This window comes from Syzygium oleosum, unplaced genomic scaffold (assembly GCF_021117445.2).
Source record: "Syzygium oleosum isolate NSW1041296 unplaced genomic scaffold, Sole_v2.1 Sole_v2.44, whole genome shotgun sequence".
NCBI classification, from domain to species: domain Eukaryota; kingdom Viridiplantae; phylum Streptophyta; class Magnoliopsida; order Myrtales; family Myrtaceae; genus Syzygium; species Syzygium oleosum.
Window position 1 is genome coordinate 1,090,457 of NW_026607528.1, and position 17,315 is coordinate 1,107,771.

The 17,315-nt window shown below is 38.1% G+C and overlaps 2 protein-coding genes across 4 annotated transcripts; one reads left to right on the forward strand and one right to left on the reverse strand.

Moving 5' to 3' along the window:
* The first annotated feature begins 3,335 nt into the window (after positions 1-3,335).
* On the forward strand, positions 3,336-4,907 carry LOC115684228 (transcription factor MYB82). Of its 2 annotated transcripts, none has more exons than XM_056306523.1 (3): positions 3,336-3,798; positions 3,997-4,130; positions 4,264-4,907. In XM_056306523.1, exons 1-3 carry the CDS (start codon positions 3,760-3,762, stop codon positions 4,664-4,666), a joined length of 576 nt encoding a protein of 191 aa, XP_056162498.1. In that variant the 5' UTR covers positions 3,336-3,759; the 3' UTR covers positions 4,667-4,907. The 2 variants fall into 2 exon arrangements, with proteins under 2 accessions (XP_056162498.1, XP_030464810.1); XM_030608950.2 differs by having other exon boundaries at positions 3,372-3,798; positions 4,001-4,130.
* A 1,463-nt stretch (positions 4,908-6,370) lies between these two features.
* On the reverse strand, positions 6,371-15,981 carry LOC115684227 (uncharacterized). 2 transcript variants are annotated; one of them, XM_056306476.1, is made up of 16 exons: positions 15,795-15,981; positions 15,459-15,632; positions 15,292-15,343; positions 15,090-15,197; positions 14,228-14,312; positions 12,858-12,912; positions 12,276-12,505; positions 12,110-12,209; positions 11,462-11,521; positions 11,189-11,287; positions 10,946-11,056; positions 9,116-9,187; positions 8,908-9,024; positions 7,883-8,032; positions 7,387-7,487; positions 6,371-6,845 (listed from the first exon to the last, which is right to left on the reverse strand). In XM_056306476.1, the coding sequence occupies exons 1-16, from the start codon at positions 15,861-15,863 to the stop codon at positions 6,518-6,520; spliced, it is 1,911 nt and encodes a 636-aa protein (XP_056162451.1). In that variant the 5' UTR covers positions 15,864-15,981; the 3' UTR covers positions 6,371-6,517. The 2 variants fall into 2 exon arrangements, with proteins under 2 accessions (XP_056162451.1, XP_030464809.1); XM_030608949.2 differs by having other exon boundaries at positions 12,110-12,505; positions 15,795-15,980.
* Between the last annotated feature and the right edge of the window lie 1,334 nt (positions 15,982-17,315).

Genomic DNA, 17,315 nt, shown 5'->3' on the forward strand with positions numbered 1-17,315 from the left:
ATTAAAATTGATCTGACCTAAATTGATCAATTTTCATGCAATACAAATCTAGTGACTCATATCTGGCTCAATATATACCTGACCTGACCCATGCTGCTAAAATACTTTTATATTTAGCATAATCTAAGAAAATTCATAACCAAACTAAAATGAGAGCATGAACGAGCGAGCGCAAGATCGAGTAAGAGCGAGAGAGAGTGAAAAGAGAGTCATAAGAGGTGGATTGGGTCCAAGTAAATTGTGAACCCATTTAACATTCACATTATTTTGGTCTTTACTATTCTAAACCCATTTATGACCCATATACTGAATATAAGTAACCCATATAACAATCCAACCTATTAAATATGAGTTAAGAAATGGGTTTATAACCCATTTGACAGGCTTGCAAGTGACTTTACCAAGAGCAGTTTATATGATTTGACATTTTCTTTGTCACACACTCGCGCCATGTAGAAATACCGAGGCTACGTCTAGTAGTGACGATAAAATTTGGGATATGATAAATTTATGATATTCTGTATTTAGTTCTTGCCCAAGATATGATAAAGTTGAATATAAGAGGAATATAACATGGATAAAATTATCCAATGGGGTAGTTGTGATAAAAGGTTGATAAAATTTCTAATATCCATAATATAAATGTTATTTTTCTTGCAAAAAAACTTCTTAAATTATTAAAATTAAAATAATATTTGAATATAAATAATATTTGAATTCTAATATAAAAATTGAAAATAACAAAAAATAACAACAATTTTATTTTTAGGGATGATGACACAAACAGTCCCTGAACTTTCGCCCAATTTGCAATTTGGTCCCTGAATATTTAATTTGTTTAATATAGTCCCTGAACTTTAGGCTAATCTTCAATGTGGTCTCTGAACTTTTAGTTTGTTTAATGTCATCCATGAACTTTTGATACATGTTCAATTTACTCCCTGAGCTATATGAAAATATTCAATATAGTCTCTGAACTTGAATTAATGGAAAGGACTACATTGAATATTTTCATATAGTTCAGGGATTGAATTGAACATGTATTAAAAGTTCAGGGATGACATTGAATAAATTAAAAGTTCAGGGACCACATTGCACATTGGGTTAAAGTTTAGGGATTGTTTGTGTCATTTTCCCTTATTTTTATTTATTCATATTTTTATTTGTAAATTCAAATTTCTTTCTATCTTATAATATAAATTCAATATATATGACATATTTTAGCTATTATAGTATTTTAGGTATATCAATGTAGTTTACTATGTAATTAAATTTTATTAGAGAATGATGGAAGGGGAAAAAAGAATTAAAAAAATGAGAGGAAAAAATAATAAAGAATAAGCAAACAAAAATGAAGCAAGCAAGAGTGTCGTGAGAGATTTTTAACATCTCTGTTTGTGCAATTTTTAGGTTCATTTACACTGATATACCATTCATACCAAACAATGGATATGATAGGATGTAAAAATATCCGGTTTTATTATTGCGATTCATCAAACAGTGGATATGATATAGCAACATTCTTGAATTTTATATTTTATCATATTCAATCCTATTCTAATTAGAAATCCAGACAATTAGATGCAGTTCGAGAGATTAACGATGGTGGAGTATTTTGAGAGATTCGAGAGATGGTGGTGGCGAAGGCCAAATGAAAAAGAGCAATTGGTGGTCAACTCTCTGAAGATGATAAGTAGGATAATGATTTTGCCAACGACTAATAGTGATGAGAGAGAGAGAGAGAGAGAGAGAGAGAGAGAGAGAGAGAGAGAGAGAGAGAGAGAGAGAGAGAGAGAGAGAGAGAGAGAGGTATTATGGTGATTAGGGTTAAATACATTTTGGATGTGTGGTCAGCTACAATTGAATGGACCATGCCCATTTCTTAATCAAAGGCTCATGTATAACTAGGTAGTCTCTATTAGCGCACTTAATGACGATATGGTGGTACAAATGGCACTTGGATAGCAAATTCAAAGATGTTTGGTCCTAGCATATATTCTAGTTTATGTTTGGGGAAGGTTGTATGCAGCAATTGATCAGTCCAGTTCTAATCTTTTCAATTTTGCCAATTTAGTCCTAAATTCTTATGCGAAATTCCAACGTGATCATTTTAGTTAATTTTCGTCGAAAATCGTTGACGTGACAATGTGCCACATAGGACGGCCGGCTATGATTGGACTGCCATATCAGCGAATTTCGGCGAAAATTGAGCCGAAATACTACATTGGAATTTCACGCACAGATTTAGGACTCAATTAACAAATTTAAAATGTTTATGATTAAATTGATATATACACGATATGTTTAGGACTGATTGGATAATTTTTCTAAGGTTTTACTATTGTTGAAAAGCAACATCAACGTTTCTGCCTAGACACATGGTTGTCATCGGCGTTTCCCTAATTTCCCCACCTGCAACTTCATATTACATGAGAAAACCCTAACAAAAAACACATCTTCAGGAAGCAAACCTTAACATTTTAGTTCTCTGTCTCTCTCCACTCCCTTAACTACCGAGCCCGGTTTCCATTGCCGCCGTTGCGTCATCCTTTGACGTTGCTACCTCCAAAACCACCGTCGTGCCTTCAAATTCGAGCTACCACCGTCGGTGTCATTGTTTGCAAGTTTTTGGCCAAGTTTGTCCAGCCTCTGTTGTGCGTGTGTGTGATCGTCCATGGCGATAAAGTACGTTGCCTGTGTTGTCATCAGCGAAGCCAGGCCTACAACGGAGGCAGCCCCTTCTCGAATTCTCGAACGAGCCATGTCTGGCTCTATTGAGTAGCAAGGAACCAAGATATCTTTGTAAACTCATAACGAAGCCAAGACCAAATGGATGACTGCAGATTAAGTTAAATTACACTTCATAAGCAAAACTCTTTGGACACGAATGTTGTGGATTGTAGATATATTATATTATGTTATACACATGCTGGATGACTTGAAACTTGGAAAATGTTGTGCATTGAATATGCTATGGACTTCAAATGTATTGAAAGAGCGCAGTACTACTCGTAACTAGAATATCAAATTCTACGAAGTTGTTTTCTTGAAGTCAAGCGGATCATTCTCTCCTAAAAGCAACCCTTTCTAATCATGATTTCTGGGATTTAGCTTTCTGAAGGATTTTTAGCTTAATATGACTTGATGATAAAGCTAAAGTTTTCAAAACAAACGAGTCTTTCTCTAAAGTGAGATTGAAAAATTGGAACGTGAAACACGCAAGGGTTTGCAACATTAAATGTCGCCTTAAATCTGCATATGGGTGATGTGTTTTGCCTTCTTCTCCCACAAGGTATAGGCTTCCAGCAAATGGAAGTGGAAGGATAGATTTTGCTTTTCCTTTAAGGGGAAATGCCACACACAAAAACAGAAAAGAAAAGAAAAGAAAAGAAGAAGCACGAGAGTGATTAAACAGAAGAAGAGGGGGTCCCTCTCACTTCCACATTCACAAGCAATTGGAAATCTGGCAAATGGTGTGATCCATGGCATGCACGAGTGCCTCTTCTCACTTTTCCTCAGGATCACTTTCAGTTCCACCCACGCACACAAAACACACTTTCTCTATCTATAAAATCCTTTCACATTTTACCTCTTTCTAACAGCACACTTATTCCCACGAGAGAGAGAGAGAGAGAGAGAGAGAGAGAGAGAGAGAGAGAGAGAGAGAGAGAGAGAGAGAGAGTATGAAGGCAAGAGTGATCAAGAAGGGCTTGTGGAGACCAGAAGAGGATATGATGCTGAAACAGTACGTCGAGACGCATGGTGAAGGCAACTGGGCAGTTGTCTCTCAAAGATCCGGTACAATTACACTCCAATTATAGTCGGTCGTATAGCTCTCATCACGCGAAAAATTTCGTATGTAACTTCGATTTTGAACATCATAGGGAACCCAAATGGTATAAACAAGTGATGAATGATTCTATTGGGACGTGAACAGTGATGATTAGATAAATCACAGAAGGACTCGGCCTTGAGACTCACTACATATCTCTCTAGTCAGGTTTAAAGAGGGGAGGCAAGAGCTGTAGATTGAGATGGAAGAATTACTTGAGACCAAACATAAAACGAGGTGGGATGTCCCCAGAAGAAGAAGATCTCATCATCCGCATGCATAAGCTTCTCGGCAATCGGTAATTACGACTATTCTTTAGCTTACCTTCCTATATATCTTGAATCCAAAAATAAGAGAAAAGTAGAGAAATTTTTTTTCTAGACTTGTTTAGAGCTTAACGAGTTCGTGTTGCTACTTTTGCTGTGATGAAGATGGTCACTAATTGCTGGGCGGCTTCCCGGTCGTACGGACAACGAAGTGAAGAACTACTGGAACACCCATTTGACCAAGAGACAAAGGAAAAACATCGTCTCTAATGGACGCCGCGAGGACGAGAACATCCGCACCGCATTGGCCGCCGATGCAACCAAGGACGTACCGTGTCCACAGTCCATTACTCCTCCACCACTAGTTCACAACGGAAGCAATGACCTCGACGTAACAGAATCGACGACGACGGGAAGGAAAGAAGAGAGACTGGAAGACGGAGAGAGATTCGTGTACGGCTGCGACATGGGATCGCCGCTGTCGATGCCGGTGAGCAATTATTCCGCGCCACTTGTCTTTGATGACGAGCAGCTTGTGCCCTGGTTGGATTCCTTTGTTTTTGTCTGAAGCGTTTGGATTGCAAAGATATGAAGAGATTCAGGTGTGATGTGATACCTGTGCTGTTGTTCAAACGGTACATCATCAACCCTCGACTAGACTAAGAGATTTGTGGCCCGGATGACTGAAATGTGAGCTTCAATTTAGGAAATCGAGCATCACTTTTTCGCTGGCCCTATGATAGCAAGGACGTTTTTTCTTTGTTATGATTGGACTTATTGATGCACCTTTAGCATATGCAATATTCCAGGACCTTCTGCAGAAAGCTCTCTCTCTCTCCTGTGCTCGCACATGTGACCAACAAACTAAAGAAAGAGGAAAAAAATTGGGGGATAATTATCCACAAAATCCTAAACCCATTGTACGGCGGCCAACTTAGTTCTGAACCTTTCAATTGTGTCAATTTAGTCCTAAACATTTTTGACGATATGCCGATTTAGTCTTAAACCTTTTAAATATGTCAATTTAGTCCTAAACCTTTTGAAAATTTGTCAATTCAGTCATAAACCAATAATCAACTATTGAGATAATTAGCTGGAAGGATTATATTAGCAAATCTTCAAAAGATTTAGGACTAAATTGGCAACTCGTCAAAAGTTTTATGTCTAAATTGGTTCAATTGAAAAGTTTATGATTAAATTGGCCGCTGTATAATAGGTTTAGAACTTTTTGGACAATTTTTCCAAAAAAAAAAAAAGACTAGATCAAATTAAAGTCTTGGAGGCTTAATTCTATTGATTCAAACATGGGCAGTTTTATGGTACACCGGGTGTAACTTATAACATCACGAAGTGGTGTCGTAACTCAATAATGATTCGTCGTAATCAAATATAAGAGTCATAAAAAAAAAAATTGCGGAAACTCTACACCATCGTACCTCAGAAATTCCCAACAAACACAGGATGCATTAATACTTAAAGCCTGCACTGGCCTCTTGGTTATCCACAAACAAAGAGGAACAAAAAGCCTAAGCAACATCTCCAAGTTCAGCCCTTTTAGAGACACGATTAACATCAAGCAAAGCGCATCCCTTTTGGCTCGATTCGAGAATATGAATCCCGAAGGTACAACCTTATTAATAAAAGACAGTTGCCACCATAAGATACACCATTCATTACTACTAATACGGGGAAATGAGAGGACGCCCAAGCCTAAAGTACCGTTGGATGAAAAAACTCTAATCGTACACCAATATGCATGCACATCGACACAGACCTCTCGGCATGACTACTCATGTCTAGTTCCCGCTCCCACCGGATACAAACATCTTCACCGGGTGTGCATCATAAACTAGGAACGTGCACACACTCGAGATTCTCGTCTTTAAAGTCATTGCAAGAAAAGCCGCGCATATGCAGGACTGTACCATTGAAATTATCTGTGTGACGGGAACAAGAGAACTTCTCACCCGCCACGGCGGAGTCCAAAGTCTTAAGTACCGAAATATGCTAAAGCTCGAGTAACCTTTGAAATTTGCAGGCCGAGGGTCCATAAAAAATGAGAGTTTACTGAGTCTGACATTTCATCAAGTGCATTCCCCATCAAATCAGGATGAAAGGTTTTACTGGGCAAGGACTGCTCTGAGATGATTTATGCACAGACTAAAGTGCTCATGGTAAGCAAGAAGGTTCGTCATCGCATCATCTCAGACTCGTAATCAGGCTCAGAGATGATCATGCATTTGCACTTTAACCTCACTACAGACAGGAAAGCTGAAAGAGTGAATTGCTAGTCCGCTTTATACAATCTGCTATTTTTGTACAGGCTTCGACAATTAAATCACTTAAAGGAAATATAGGTCCCCTTCATAATACGAGAAAACAAATCTAATTAGTAATCGGCAAAGGCAGCATAGCCCATCTACAAGACGTCGTCATCCTGCTGAGGGTATAATAAGCTACTTTCGATAGGCAACGAAGGTGGGGTTCCAGGTGGGATGCAAGCAGCGCCGTTCTCACCTGCACATATGCACAATGCCTCTGCATCCCTAAGGATTGCATCAGGATCAATGTGGCCACTCAACTCGTTGATGAACTTCAGGAGCGTATCAAAGTCCATCTGCTCGCCCATTATCTTGTTGCGGTACCGCTTCAAGATTGCGACGCAAGCATACAGGTGTAAATGCTCTGACAGGTGGTGTGTCCAGAAAACCTCCCATAGGCGCATTACCTTTTCATACTCAAATTCCCTGAAAGTGCAAAAAGTAATCAGGAGGAAAGAAAAGAGAGCAGGTACAAAAGAAATGAACATAGATCAGCATATTTTGTTCCTCAACTCGCGAAAAACAAACATTTTCAGATGTGCAACATGATTCTACCAAAACAGCAACAAATTGTTATGCAGCTGGTAAGAATGATTCTATCGATAAGCATATAGAAACAGAATTGCACTGATAAAACAGAATTGCACTGATAAAACCAATGGATGCTGAAAAAGCTTGGAATCTTCTTAAAAAACTAGCAAAAAGTAGGTCCCAGAATTTTGTAAGTCCAGTCTTCATTGATCAAACATTAAGAAAGTGACAACACAAACCACCAAATCATTTTATTGGTCAAGAGAAAAATATTGACATTTGGAAGTATCTGAGGTAAGGGGAAAAAAACTGAAATGCACACTCGCAGAAACATTACTTGAAGGATGAAGAGAGGATTATAATTTAGCCTACACTGCAGCTGTCAATAGAATCGACATGTTTCTTGGACTAAGCAACAATCTTCTAGATAAATTACCTTTTGAACTGTATCAGAACCCAGCGGAAGCAAAAGAAATAATTCAAGCAATCATTCTGCTTAAAATAGTTGTGCAGTGGACGGTCCAACAACTCCACCAGCTGCAAAAATTACAGCAGCATTTTCAGTCCCCAAGTTTCACGTATGTCATCCAGAAGCAAAATTTACAAGAGTATATACAATCAGCAAGCAGAATAAAATTTCAACGTTGTAATCCTTATTTTACGAGAAGCAATGCTCAGTATCAGACACTTTACTTGAAAGGGAGATGATCAGTGATGCATTAATGGGCATGGTTAATTTCAGGCACCAAACTAATTTGCATATAAAACATAATAAATTCGCTCAAGAAGCATATTCTGCATATATTATCAGATAAAAACTTTAATCAACATCGATAACTGTTCATTCTCTGGGTTTTTTTTTTTATTGAGAGAGAGAGAGAGAGAGAGAGAGAGAGAGAGAGAGAGAGAGAGAGAGAGAGAGAGAGAGAGACCTTGCATAATGCAAATAGTTGAGAGTGCATGCCATTTTGATCTCGATTAAAATTGGGTCCAAGTCGTTCCATCAGAGCAACAAAACACCAAAAAGATTCGGATTCGTCCTCCATAACGTACAATATGGGAGAAAGAAGATCACTCATACCCTGCATATTTAAAGAACAAACAATTTGTATCGAAACAAGCAAATGTCATAAACACTTGATACGGTGAACAGGGGATTAAAAAGCTTAATTAAATCTCAACTCTAGCCCGGATTGTTTAGCAAGCAAGAAAAACAAAAAACTCTACCCAGGATTTTAAGTACTTTTATTTTAATCATACCCCTATTTAAGTTTGTTTCAATTCTATCGAAGTGTTACTTCACGTATAAGACTACATAACATCAGGGTTGATTGAATCTAGCTCCTATGAATGTTGGTAACCGGATCCGTGACTACTCTCTCTCTCTCTCTCTCTGATTCAAATGTCTTCAATGCATCACATGGTTAATTTCCATCTATTCAAAGAAGGCTGATCCACCTCATGCCACTACTACTTGTTGGCCAGTGCATCAACAGTTAACGGTCACACTGACTAAGTTACTAGAATAGGCTAGAAGGACATTGAAGTTCATTATTAAATTCAAATTTTCTAAAGTTTAAGTTCTAAAGGAAAACCCTCTGAAGGACAGGGTTTTTAGGTAATGACGCAAAAAAGCACCCCCCTTGTCAGGCAAACATGATAAGGGAGGTTGAACCAAAAGACCATCCTTTATGCACCCAAACCTACACCAAGACATTTTGATGACCACTGTAAATTCAATACAGCGATTGGCAATCATGAAAGAAAAACGAGTGAAGCCCAGATGCTTGAATAGTAAAGTGTTACTATCGAAATTACCATTCAAACACCAGAGGCTTTAGCCTTCTGGAGCGAGGACACACAAGATTACTGCCACCACAAAATAACTGCCAAATAAAGCTTTAAGACATTCAAACACAGGCTGTTTCGCCAGACAGCAGTAAGTGAGAACTATTACCTGACAATAACCAAGATCGAAATTGTAAAATGAGTAGGTCAATAAAATATCTCGAAGAAGATTCACATTTGGGTTGTCATCTCCTTCGTAGAATGAGAGTGACCTATCAGTCCTAACCTTCAATATGGAAGATGGATAAAAAGTCAAACACATCAAATTCCACAAGCAGCAGCAAATATACAGGAAAATCACACCAAACTTCAATTACCACATCTTTATCTGTAAGACCTTTCCTCTCCCTGAACTTAGCGAACCTCTTTGCTTGTTCTGCAGATATACTCTGTCATACAGAAAGAAATCATTTTGCTATTGCTTTCACATGACCATACTTAGCATGCAACAATTGAGAAATGCACCTTTTATAATGCTCATGCAAAGGAAACAATTACCCACCAATTATTAGACTTCACTCTTTAAAGGTTTCATCATTTACAATTGCCATTCAGTGAATACACCCTCTACTCTTGAAAAAGTAAGGACAACGATTAAAGTGTTTGGTCCTGATTCTCATCAAAGATAGAATTAACAGTACTTTGATTCTTTGCCAAGTGAATAAATATGCATTAATCTCATTTCCCCTACATAATAGGAGACATGCTGGCCTTGGCCTACAAACCAGAACAAAGGTTTGTAATTCCTGAATTTATTGGTTGATAGCAGCTCTTAACACACATGTTCACTGTTATTTGTTAAGCCATTATGCAATATAATTATTAAAAGAAGACAGTATAACAACTGCCTCTTCTCTACTTCTCACTCAGTTACTTTAAAAGAGAAGAATATCAGAAACCAGTGTAGTTCAAATTGGGCGATTTTCTGTTCAGCTCACCAACAAGACGGATCAACTCAATAGGTATGAAAAGCAAGAACTGTGAGATTCAAAATGATAAGGGCGTGTCTAGATTTACTTTTACTCTTTAATTTTTGCTTAATCGAAATCTTGTGGCTCCATGTGTTTCAACTTTTTGTCATCCAAAACACCTAAAACTTTCATACTAAATACATGTTGCATAGATTGACATGTAACTTTTTGACAATCTTTTTGAAATTTAGACTATATTAAATATTGCCGAGAAAGCAAAAAATATCTTTTCACTTTTAATTATTGGCAAACAAATAAGCACTAAATGAATTTGATTTAATTCGCAATTAGATCACAAATCACTAAATCAATGCAATTTGCTAAAAGGTGATGGTCAAATGTGCTTTCTATGATTCATATAGAATCTGTCCGAAGAGACTATAACTGAAATATGGATATGTTCCTAGGATGATTAGGATATTCAAATGGCCGAGCAACTAGATCAAAAAGGCTAACTAATGTTGGATGTAGTAACCCATTTAGACACATGGGATATTCCCATAGCCATACTGAAGCCCAAAAGAAGGTTTGATATCCTTCTCTTTCATTTTCTTCTCTATGAAATAGTTCAACAAATGGAGGCACTGCTAACTAGCTATTATTTGTAACTACATTTTATTATACCTAGATCATTTTTTATTTATTTATGAGGAAAAATGAATCTGTAATTTATAAAAGAACTAGGTGACAGCGTTTTGTTGTCAAATGTTGTCCATAGAATGTTCTTACCATTAAGTAATTTCACATGGGATTACTGAAGTAAATGTCATTAGATTACTTGTATTATCCACTTTTCTGTCATCCCACTGGAAAAATGGAAAAAAAACCCCAAATAGATCCAGAAGGCTTTGACCAAAAAAAAAAAAAAAAGATCCAGAAGGCAGTGACGAAAGTGAACCAGCTCCTGCTGGAAAGAAATTACCACAGATAAAAACCTATTGAAGAGCCATGATATCAGTAGGATGGGGAGCAAAAGTAACAATAGGATGACACTACAAGAAAACACAAATGAAACCCCAGAAATATTGGAAATTTTTAAAGTTTAACACAGTATCACAGACACAAGCCTAGCCAAGCAGAAATATGCATGAAGGGCACTAAAGAGCATGCAGCACCAGGAGGTGTTTTATACGAAGTGCACAAAAAGCATGAAGTTATGCGGAAATTAATGCATGCCTGCCATTGGTGTTTTATGGCTTCATACTCTGACTTTTTCATCGACCTAAGATATTCTCTCTCCGCATACGTTGAATCAAAGGCATGGTATCCCAACAAGAGCGCCCAGACCTGCAAACATTAACGTTACTATAACAACATCAACACATGATCCAGCAAAATGCTAAAATGGAGAAAACCAAAAAGCACTCTGTATAGACAACTAGGATACTAATAATCCATCCAAACCAAAAAAATACACACCTCTCTCCTCAATCTGTGTTCTACTCCTCCGTAAAATATTCTCTTTTTCAGTGCTTTTGAATCAATCACCCGTCCTTCAGAATCCAAGAAAGTAGCCCACTGAAAATACAATAGAAAATAACAAGGCTAAGAGGCATGGCATTCATCTATCTCTAATATGTGAAAAGACAGGACGACAAGTACCATTTACATCATAGAATGAAAAAAAATCGTCATCAATGGATTCCTTTTAAACAATTGACAGAACTTATACTAGAAGGGCAATGTTCATACCTCTTCTGACCCTAACGGCGACTGTCGTGGTTTTCCCCATACCAATGATAATTTATCAAACTGCCAAAAAGCAACATAAGAATTTGTGCAGAAAATAATAAGTGAAGAGTAACTCAAGTTTCCAAGGTAGACAGGAAATACAAGACGGCAAGTGAAAAAAAACAAATTGCAAATGAGACAACTACAAAAGTACATATGCCAAGAAATGGATTACAGCAGCAAGGAAAGCAACAGAAGAGGTACAACCGATAGTTCAGCGGTAAACAATGTAAATGAGGTAGTTACATGACATTTATCAACAGGACCGCATAAAAAAAAAAAAAACGAGTTCCCTATCGGCGAAGATGATCATGACCGACTTTTTTGCCTCTACAGTCAGAAGAGCCTTTAGAAAGCTTTGTCAAATTATCAACACAGTAGTAATCCATTCAAGATGATGCCAATTAATCACCTGAGACTCATTTAAGAAAGGCGCTAACTTGCAATCTGGTGCTGTAAGGGACCATATACTTCATTAGTGAAAGGGGAGACTATAATGAAGCACTCAGATTTCACTAAATCTCTAAAGAAATACAAAGGACACAGCAGTTCCACAATTTGAAGTTTTATAGCATGTGATATCATTATTCATAGGTTGCAGAAAATTACCTCCAGAGGATCTGGCACAACAGGAACATCCTCAGGAGCTTTCTCTGGTTCAGTGGATGGCTTGTAAGAGTAATCATGATGGTGCAGGCTATGGTCTCTCCTATCATTACCATACCCATTGTTTAGACTTTCGCGAAGGAGTTGTGAAGTCGTTTCACGAGCAAACCTTGTCACAAGAGAGAACTTCTCCAGTACTTGAATTGAAAGATCCCGAGCAGGATCATGAACCTTTGGTCTTGGCCTCCCATTGTACAAAGACAAACTTGCAACTTCACCACTAACACTACCATCATCAATTGGCTGTTTTTCAGCAGAATGTGGAGCTGAAATTGATGTGGATGCAGAGAGTCCATTTGCAACAACAGCCCTGGGCAGCTCCAAGGAAGATAAAGTTCTCTGACAAGCCAACATAGCCTCTTTCAAAAGTCAAGCAACAAAGAAGAATGACAGTTACTTAAGTTGCCACTATCGCTCTAGCCATTGAAAAGATTCCATTAGTGAAAGTACTATTCCCTAATTGAAATTTATTGCCTGACCAAGAACAAAGGAAACACTAATAAGGATCCTTGCATCTCCATAATCTCTAATCCAATCAGTAGGTTATCTGTTATCTGTTATAAATGGCATCATCCTTGACCAGTACTCATGAACAGGTACCTTCATAAGGCGCACATGGATGGCTAAATGCCTAAAAGTACTTTCCAAAACAAAACCAAATAAAAGCAAGAGAATGCAAAGTGACCCACACCTGAAGAGGATTTTGAAAATCGTTCACAAGAAATGCGTTGGCATCGTCAGCTGACCTGAAATAGGATCACTTACTTAGAGAAACTAACAAGCAACAGGGAAAAGAAGGGCTATATTTGTGACGCAGGAGATATTCATCAGCAATTCTAAGTCTATCGGTATTAGTAGTAAACGGTCAAATCACTAATTTCTCTCTATGTTGCCCACTAGGTTCCTAGATCTATAAAAACAAAGGTGACATATTTTCAAGATCCGAAAATAAAAATGAACTTAAAGTAATGCCCGCAAGCACCAAATGGGCCGTCAAAAAATTTGATCTTTGTCCTTTCTTAAACTTTGTATGATTTTACTACCATGTTTACTCCAAGTCTTAGGCTCCTACGAGCACGGCTACAATACTACAGGGAGAAAATACATGTCACTGAAAATTCATGAAATATACCAGCCTGCTTTCTTTAATCCTAGACTTCCTTCTTAAAAGAGACCACCTTTGAAAGGTTATTACATGATGGGATTAGTATATTTCAGTCAACATAACAAAAGAAAACCCAACAGAGATATAGAGAAAGTCAGATTGCATGAACGGGTACTTGCTCAACATCCCAACTGGCTTCTTTCTCAAGAAAGAAGACGATATAACTGATGATTATCAATTGAGATGTAAAATCTATGGATTAAGTCATGATAATCTCCAAAACAATCAGAAATACATGGAAAAGGATGATATTTATGTGCCAGACTCTAGTCTGAAACATCATTTGATGTTATAATCATCAAAACAATGTCAATCTTGTTGCACTAAGCGCATTCTTTTACAGAATATACAGAAAAACTTCATTAAACCTTCAAAATTTTCCTCTTGTAGTGTGTTTATAGTACTTTCATAAGCACAGCAACATTTGAATTGAATTATACGACTGAATGTAGCAAATATAACTCCACTCCACCATCATGATGACTTCTCTCTCTCTCTCTCTCTCTCTCTCTCTCTCTCTCTCTCTCTCTCTCTCTCTCTCTCTCTCTCTCTCTCTCTCTCTCTCTCTCTCCTTTAGAAAGTTAAAAAAATAACATAAATCAGAATTTGGGTGTTAACACTAAACAGCATATATAGACTCCAAGGCCCTTACAGCATATCATATTTAATATCTACGTCAACAGCAGACCTCTCCAACAAATAGAAGTTATTAACACCATTAGTCTCTTTCCCCAAAAAATCAGACTCAAGAAGATGCGCATACTCTATCGACTATTACATCAATTTGTTTTCAAGTATAACATATTACCGCTTCTTTGCGTACCTTATACAGAGATTAAACAAGTATTATTTGAGAACTCGAGTTACCAACAAAAGGAAATCAAGGACTAATGTACCTCACAATAAAAACATGTTGCTTTATTGTCGCAAGAAACTCCTTGACTCCTCCACTATAGAAGTAAAGAGGAGGATATGCAAGTCCTGCAGATTACTGTCAATCACACAATGCATACCAAGAAGAGTCTGATTTTGCTGGACAAGGTCATTTGTTGGAAAGAAATAGAACATCATCAGGTTTGTTGAGACCAATTTCTCCAAAACTGAATACTGCTTTACAGAGTTAAAATTAAGATATTCATGTCAAAATCGAAGATCATCTTGAAGAAGCAGAGTCTCTCCTCCTACATCGAACAACAGCATGCTTTCTTTACTAGCTTAAACGAGCGAACATAATTTTCAGACAGCAAAAACCCTCTCAAGCTGTCTTATTGCTTTGACATCCTCTCTGTGTCATGCTCAGCTTATAAGGAATGCTCAACAAGGACATACTATTTGGAACCAAAAGATGACCTCAAGAGAATGAGTGAATCATTGAACAGCTCTCAACTTCAGATTTCTAATAATAAAAGACGACGTCTATGGACAAGCTGAAAAATAGTCGACAAACTGTGCAAAGCCACAAATATACACTATCCGCATTCTTTGCAGAAAACAATTTTGGTAGATTTGAAGATCATACTTTCCTTGACATTTTCGTCTTCACAATGAAATTTCACCAATAAAACAGACAGGAAAACCAGTTATTCAATTGCTTTCCATGGATTTTCCCCCAAGACAGAAATTACGACGCATCAGGTCAATCAGATACCAAAGCTCCCTAATGTCGTCAATAGAGCGTTTCCTGGCGTGGCAATTACATTAGCCGATCCGCGAATAAGAAATTTAAGGCAGACACTGCATACTTGCACGGTTCTTTACCTGAGGACATAACGACGATGATGTATTGCCACCCGAGCGTCGGGTTGTGGCGACGGATGGACCTGATATCGGAGAAAGAAATCCCCTTGATCGTATAAAGATTCCTATCTGCACAACAATCGACAAGGAAACGGTCTCAGAAACTACATCCCCATGCATAATGAGATCACGAAGACCCAAAAAAAGGGAAGTTGCACAGTACCTTTCTCAGACAGCCTAGCGTTCGAGTCCTGACCTTTGTAGGGTATCCAGGTCTACAGCGCACAGATTAAGAAAAAAAAAAAAAGACAAGGAATCAACCGCCCGCAACAAGAAAACGATCATTCCCGACGATCGACACGACAAGCGAGACCGATCGACCGAGCTCACCAGCAAAAGAGACGGCCCTTGCTTAATCAACTTCAACCTCCCGCTGATCCTCTCGGAGGCCAGCTGCGACGGGTGAATCGACACGTAATCCTTCGCATAGACCACCTCCGCGCCCTCCGGCTCGGCGGACGAGCTCGTCTTGGCGCTGTCGCTCCGCTCCATGCTCACCGATCCCTGGGAAACCGCAAAAGCAGACCGAGAATCATTCAAAAGACCAACCGACGATCCGTCCCGATTGGCAGAGCACGGCGATCGCGACGCCATATGCGGGCGGCGATCGAGCGACGGCCGTCGAGAAAACGGAAAACGGGAGGAGGAGGGGGATGGATTGATTGCCTGGAGCTGCGAGGCGGCCGAGGCGTAATCGGCGTCGTCGGAGAGGTCGTGGAGCTCCGTCTCGTGCATCGCGCTTAGGGTTTTCTTGGCAGAAGGTTCTTGTAGAAGGGAGACCGATGGATGGATCGGGGGGCGGGGGAAGAAGAAGATGATGAGGAGGGAGGGAGGGAGCGCGGTTGCTTAGCGAGGGAGAGAATAATGGTGACGCGGACGATTTGTTTTTTTTCTTCTTTTTTTTTTTTCAATTTTTTTATTTATATATATGTTTTTATTTTTTTTTCCTCCGGTAATTGAGCGAGTCGAGAGAGGAAAATGATTCCTTGGTACCGTTTTTCCCCCCCCCCAATTTGATTATTGTTCTCGATTATTATTTGTCCTCGTCGTCTTTGAGAGAGTGAACCCGTGTGCTATCTTAGCATACAAGTTGATGACACGCGGCGGCGGCGGCGTCCGTGTCACGACTTTTGTAAAGTGCCTATTTTGGTGATAAATTATTAAAAAAAATTATAAATCTATTATACTTTTTGGCAATTCAGTGTTAAGCATTTTAATTATACCGATTGACTCTTAAATCTTTTCGCATTATATCTATTGAGTCCATTTGGCCAATTTTGAACGTCGGTCATCCTACGTGGTACGGACGACGCTAATATAGATAATTTTTAATAATATTTTAATATTTTATAGAATTATATTTTTTATTTTTTATTTTTTTTCTTGTAACTCTCACCGGCCGACCATTGCTAGCCACAAGTAAAGGCCACGACCCTCACCTCCGGCCCACCAGTGGAAAAAAAAAAGGAAGGGAAAAAATAAAAAAAATATTATTAAAAATTATCCATGTTAGCACTGGTCGTGTCACGTAGGACCGCTGGCGTTCAAGTCAATGATTTCCGCTAAAATTGATCGGATGAACTTAATTGGGAAAACGTAAAAATGTTTAGGACTCAATGTATAATTAAAAAGTTTATGATTTTTTGAAGAATTTTTCCTCTATTTTAGTGCTAAAACTTTTGGATTGCGATCATTTAAGTGGCTCTGCGGCTCATTAAAGCCACTTAAATGGAGGTCTCACTGAATTGGCCGTTCATAGAGTTTTGGTATTAAATTCATCATTTATAAAATTTTAAGTCTGAAATCTTAAAATTAGAAATTTGTCTAAACGGCGACACGAGCCAAAAGCAAAAATCACAAAGCCAATATTCGACTTTGCCACTATTTTTCTCTTTCTTTTTCTTTTAGTTAAACTCAAAAGCAAAATAAGAGAATAAACATTCTCTCCAAATTATTTCATTTAAAACAAAAAAAATCAAAAAAGAAAAGAAAAAGGAAGTAAGTAAAATTTTCTTCAACTCTGGTAACTTCTCTGACCTTGCTCTGTTTTGAGACTAAATAATATAGCTTGGAGACTTGTGGGAAAGGATTGCTTCTCTTTGATTAACTAGGAGAATAAATGCTTGGAATGTTTGGCAAGCTAATCTGACCCCAATTTCCCAAATTTGGAAAATTGATGCATTTAAT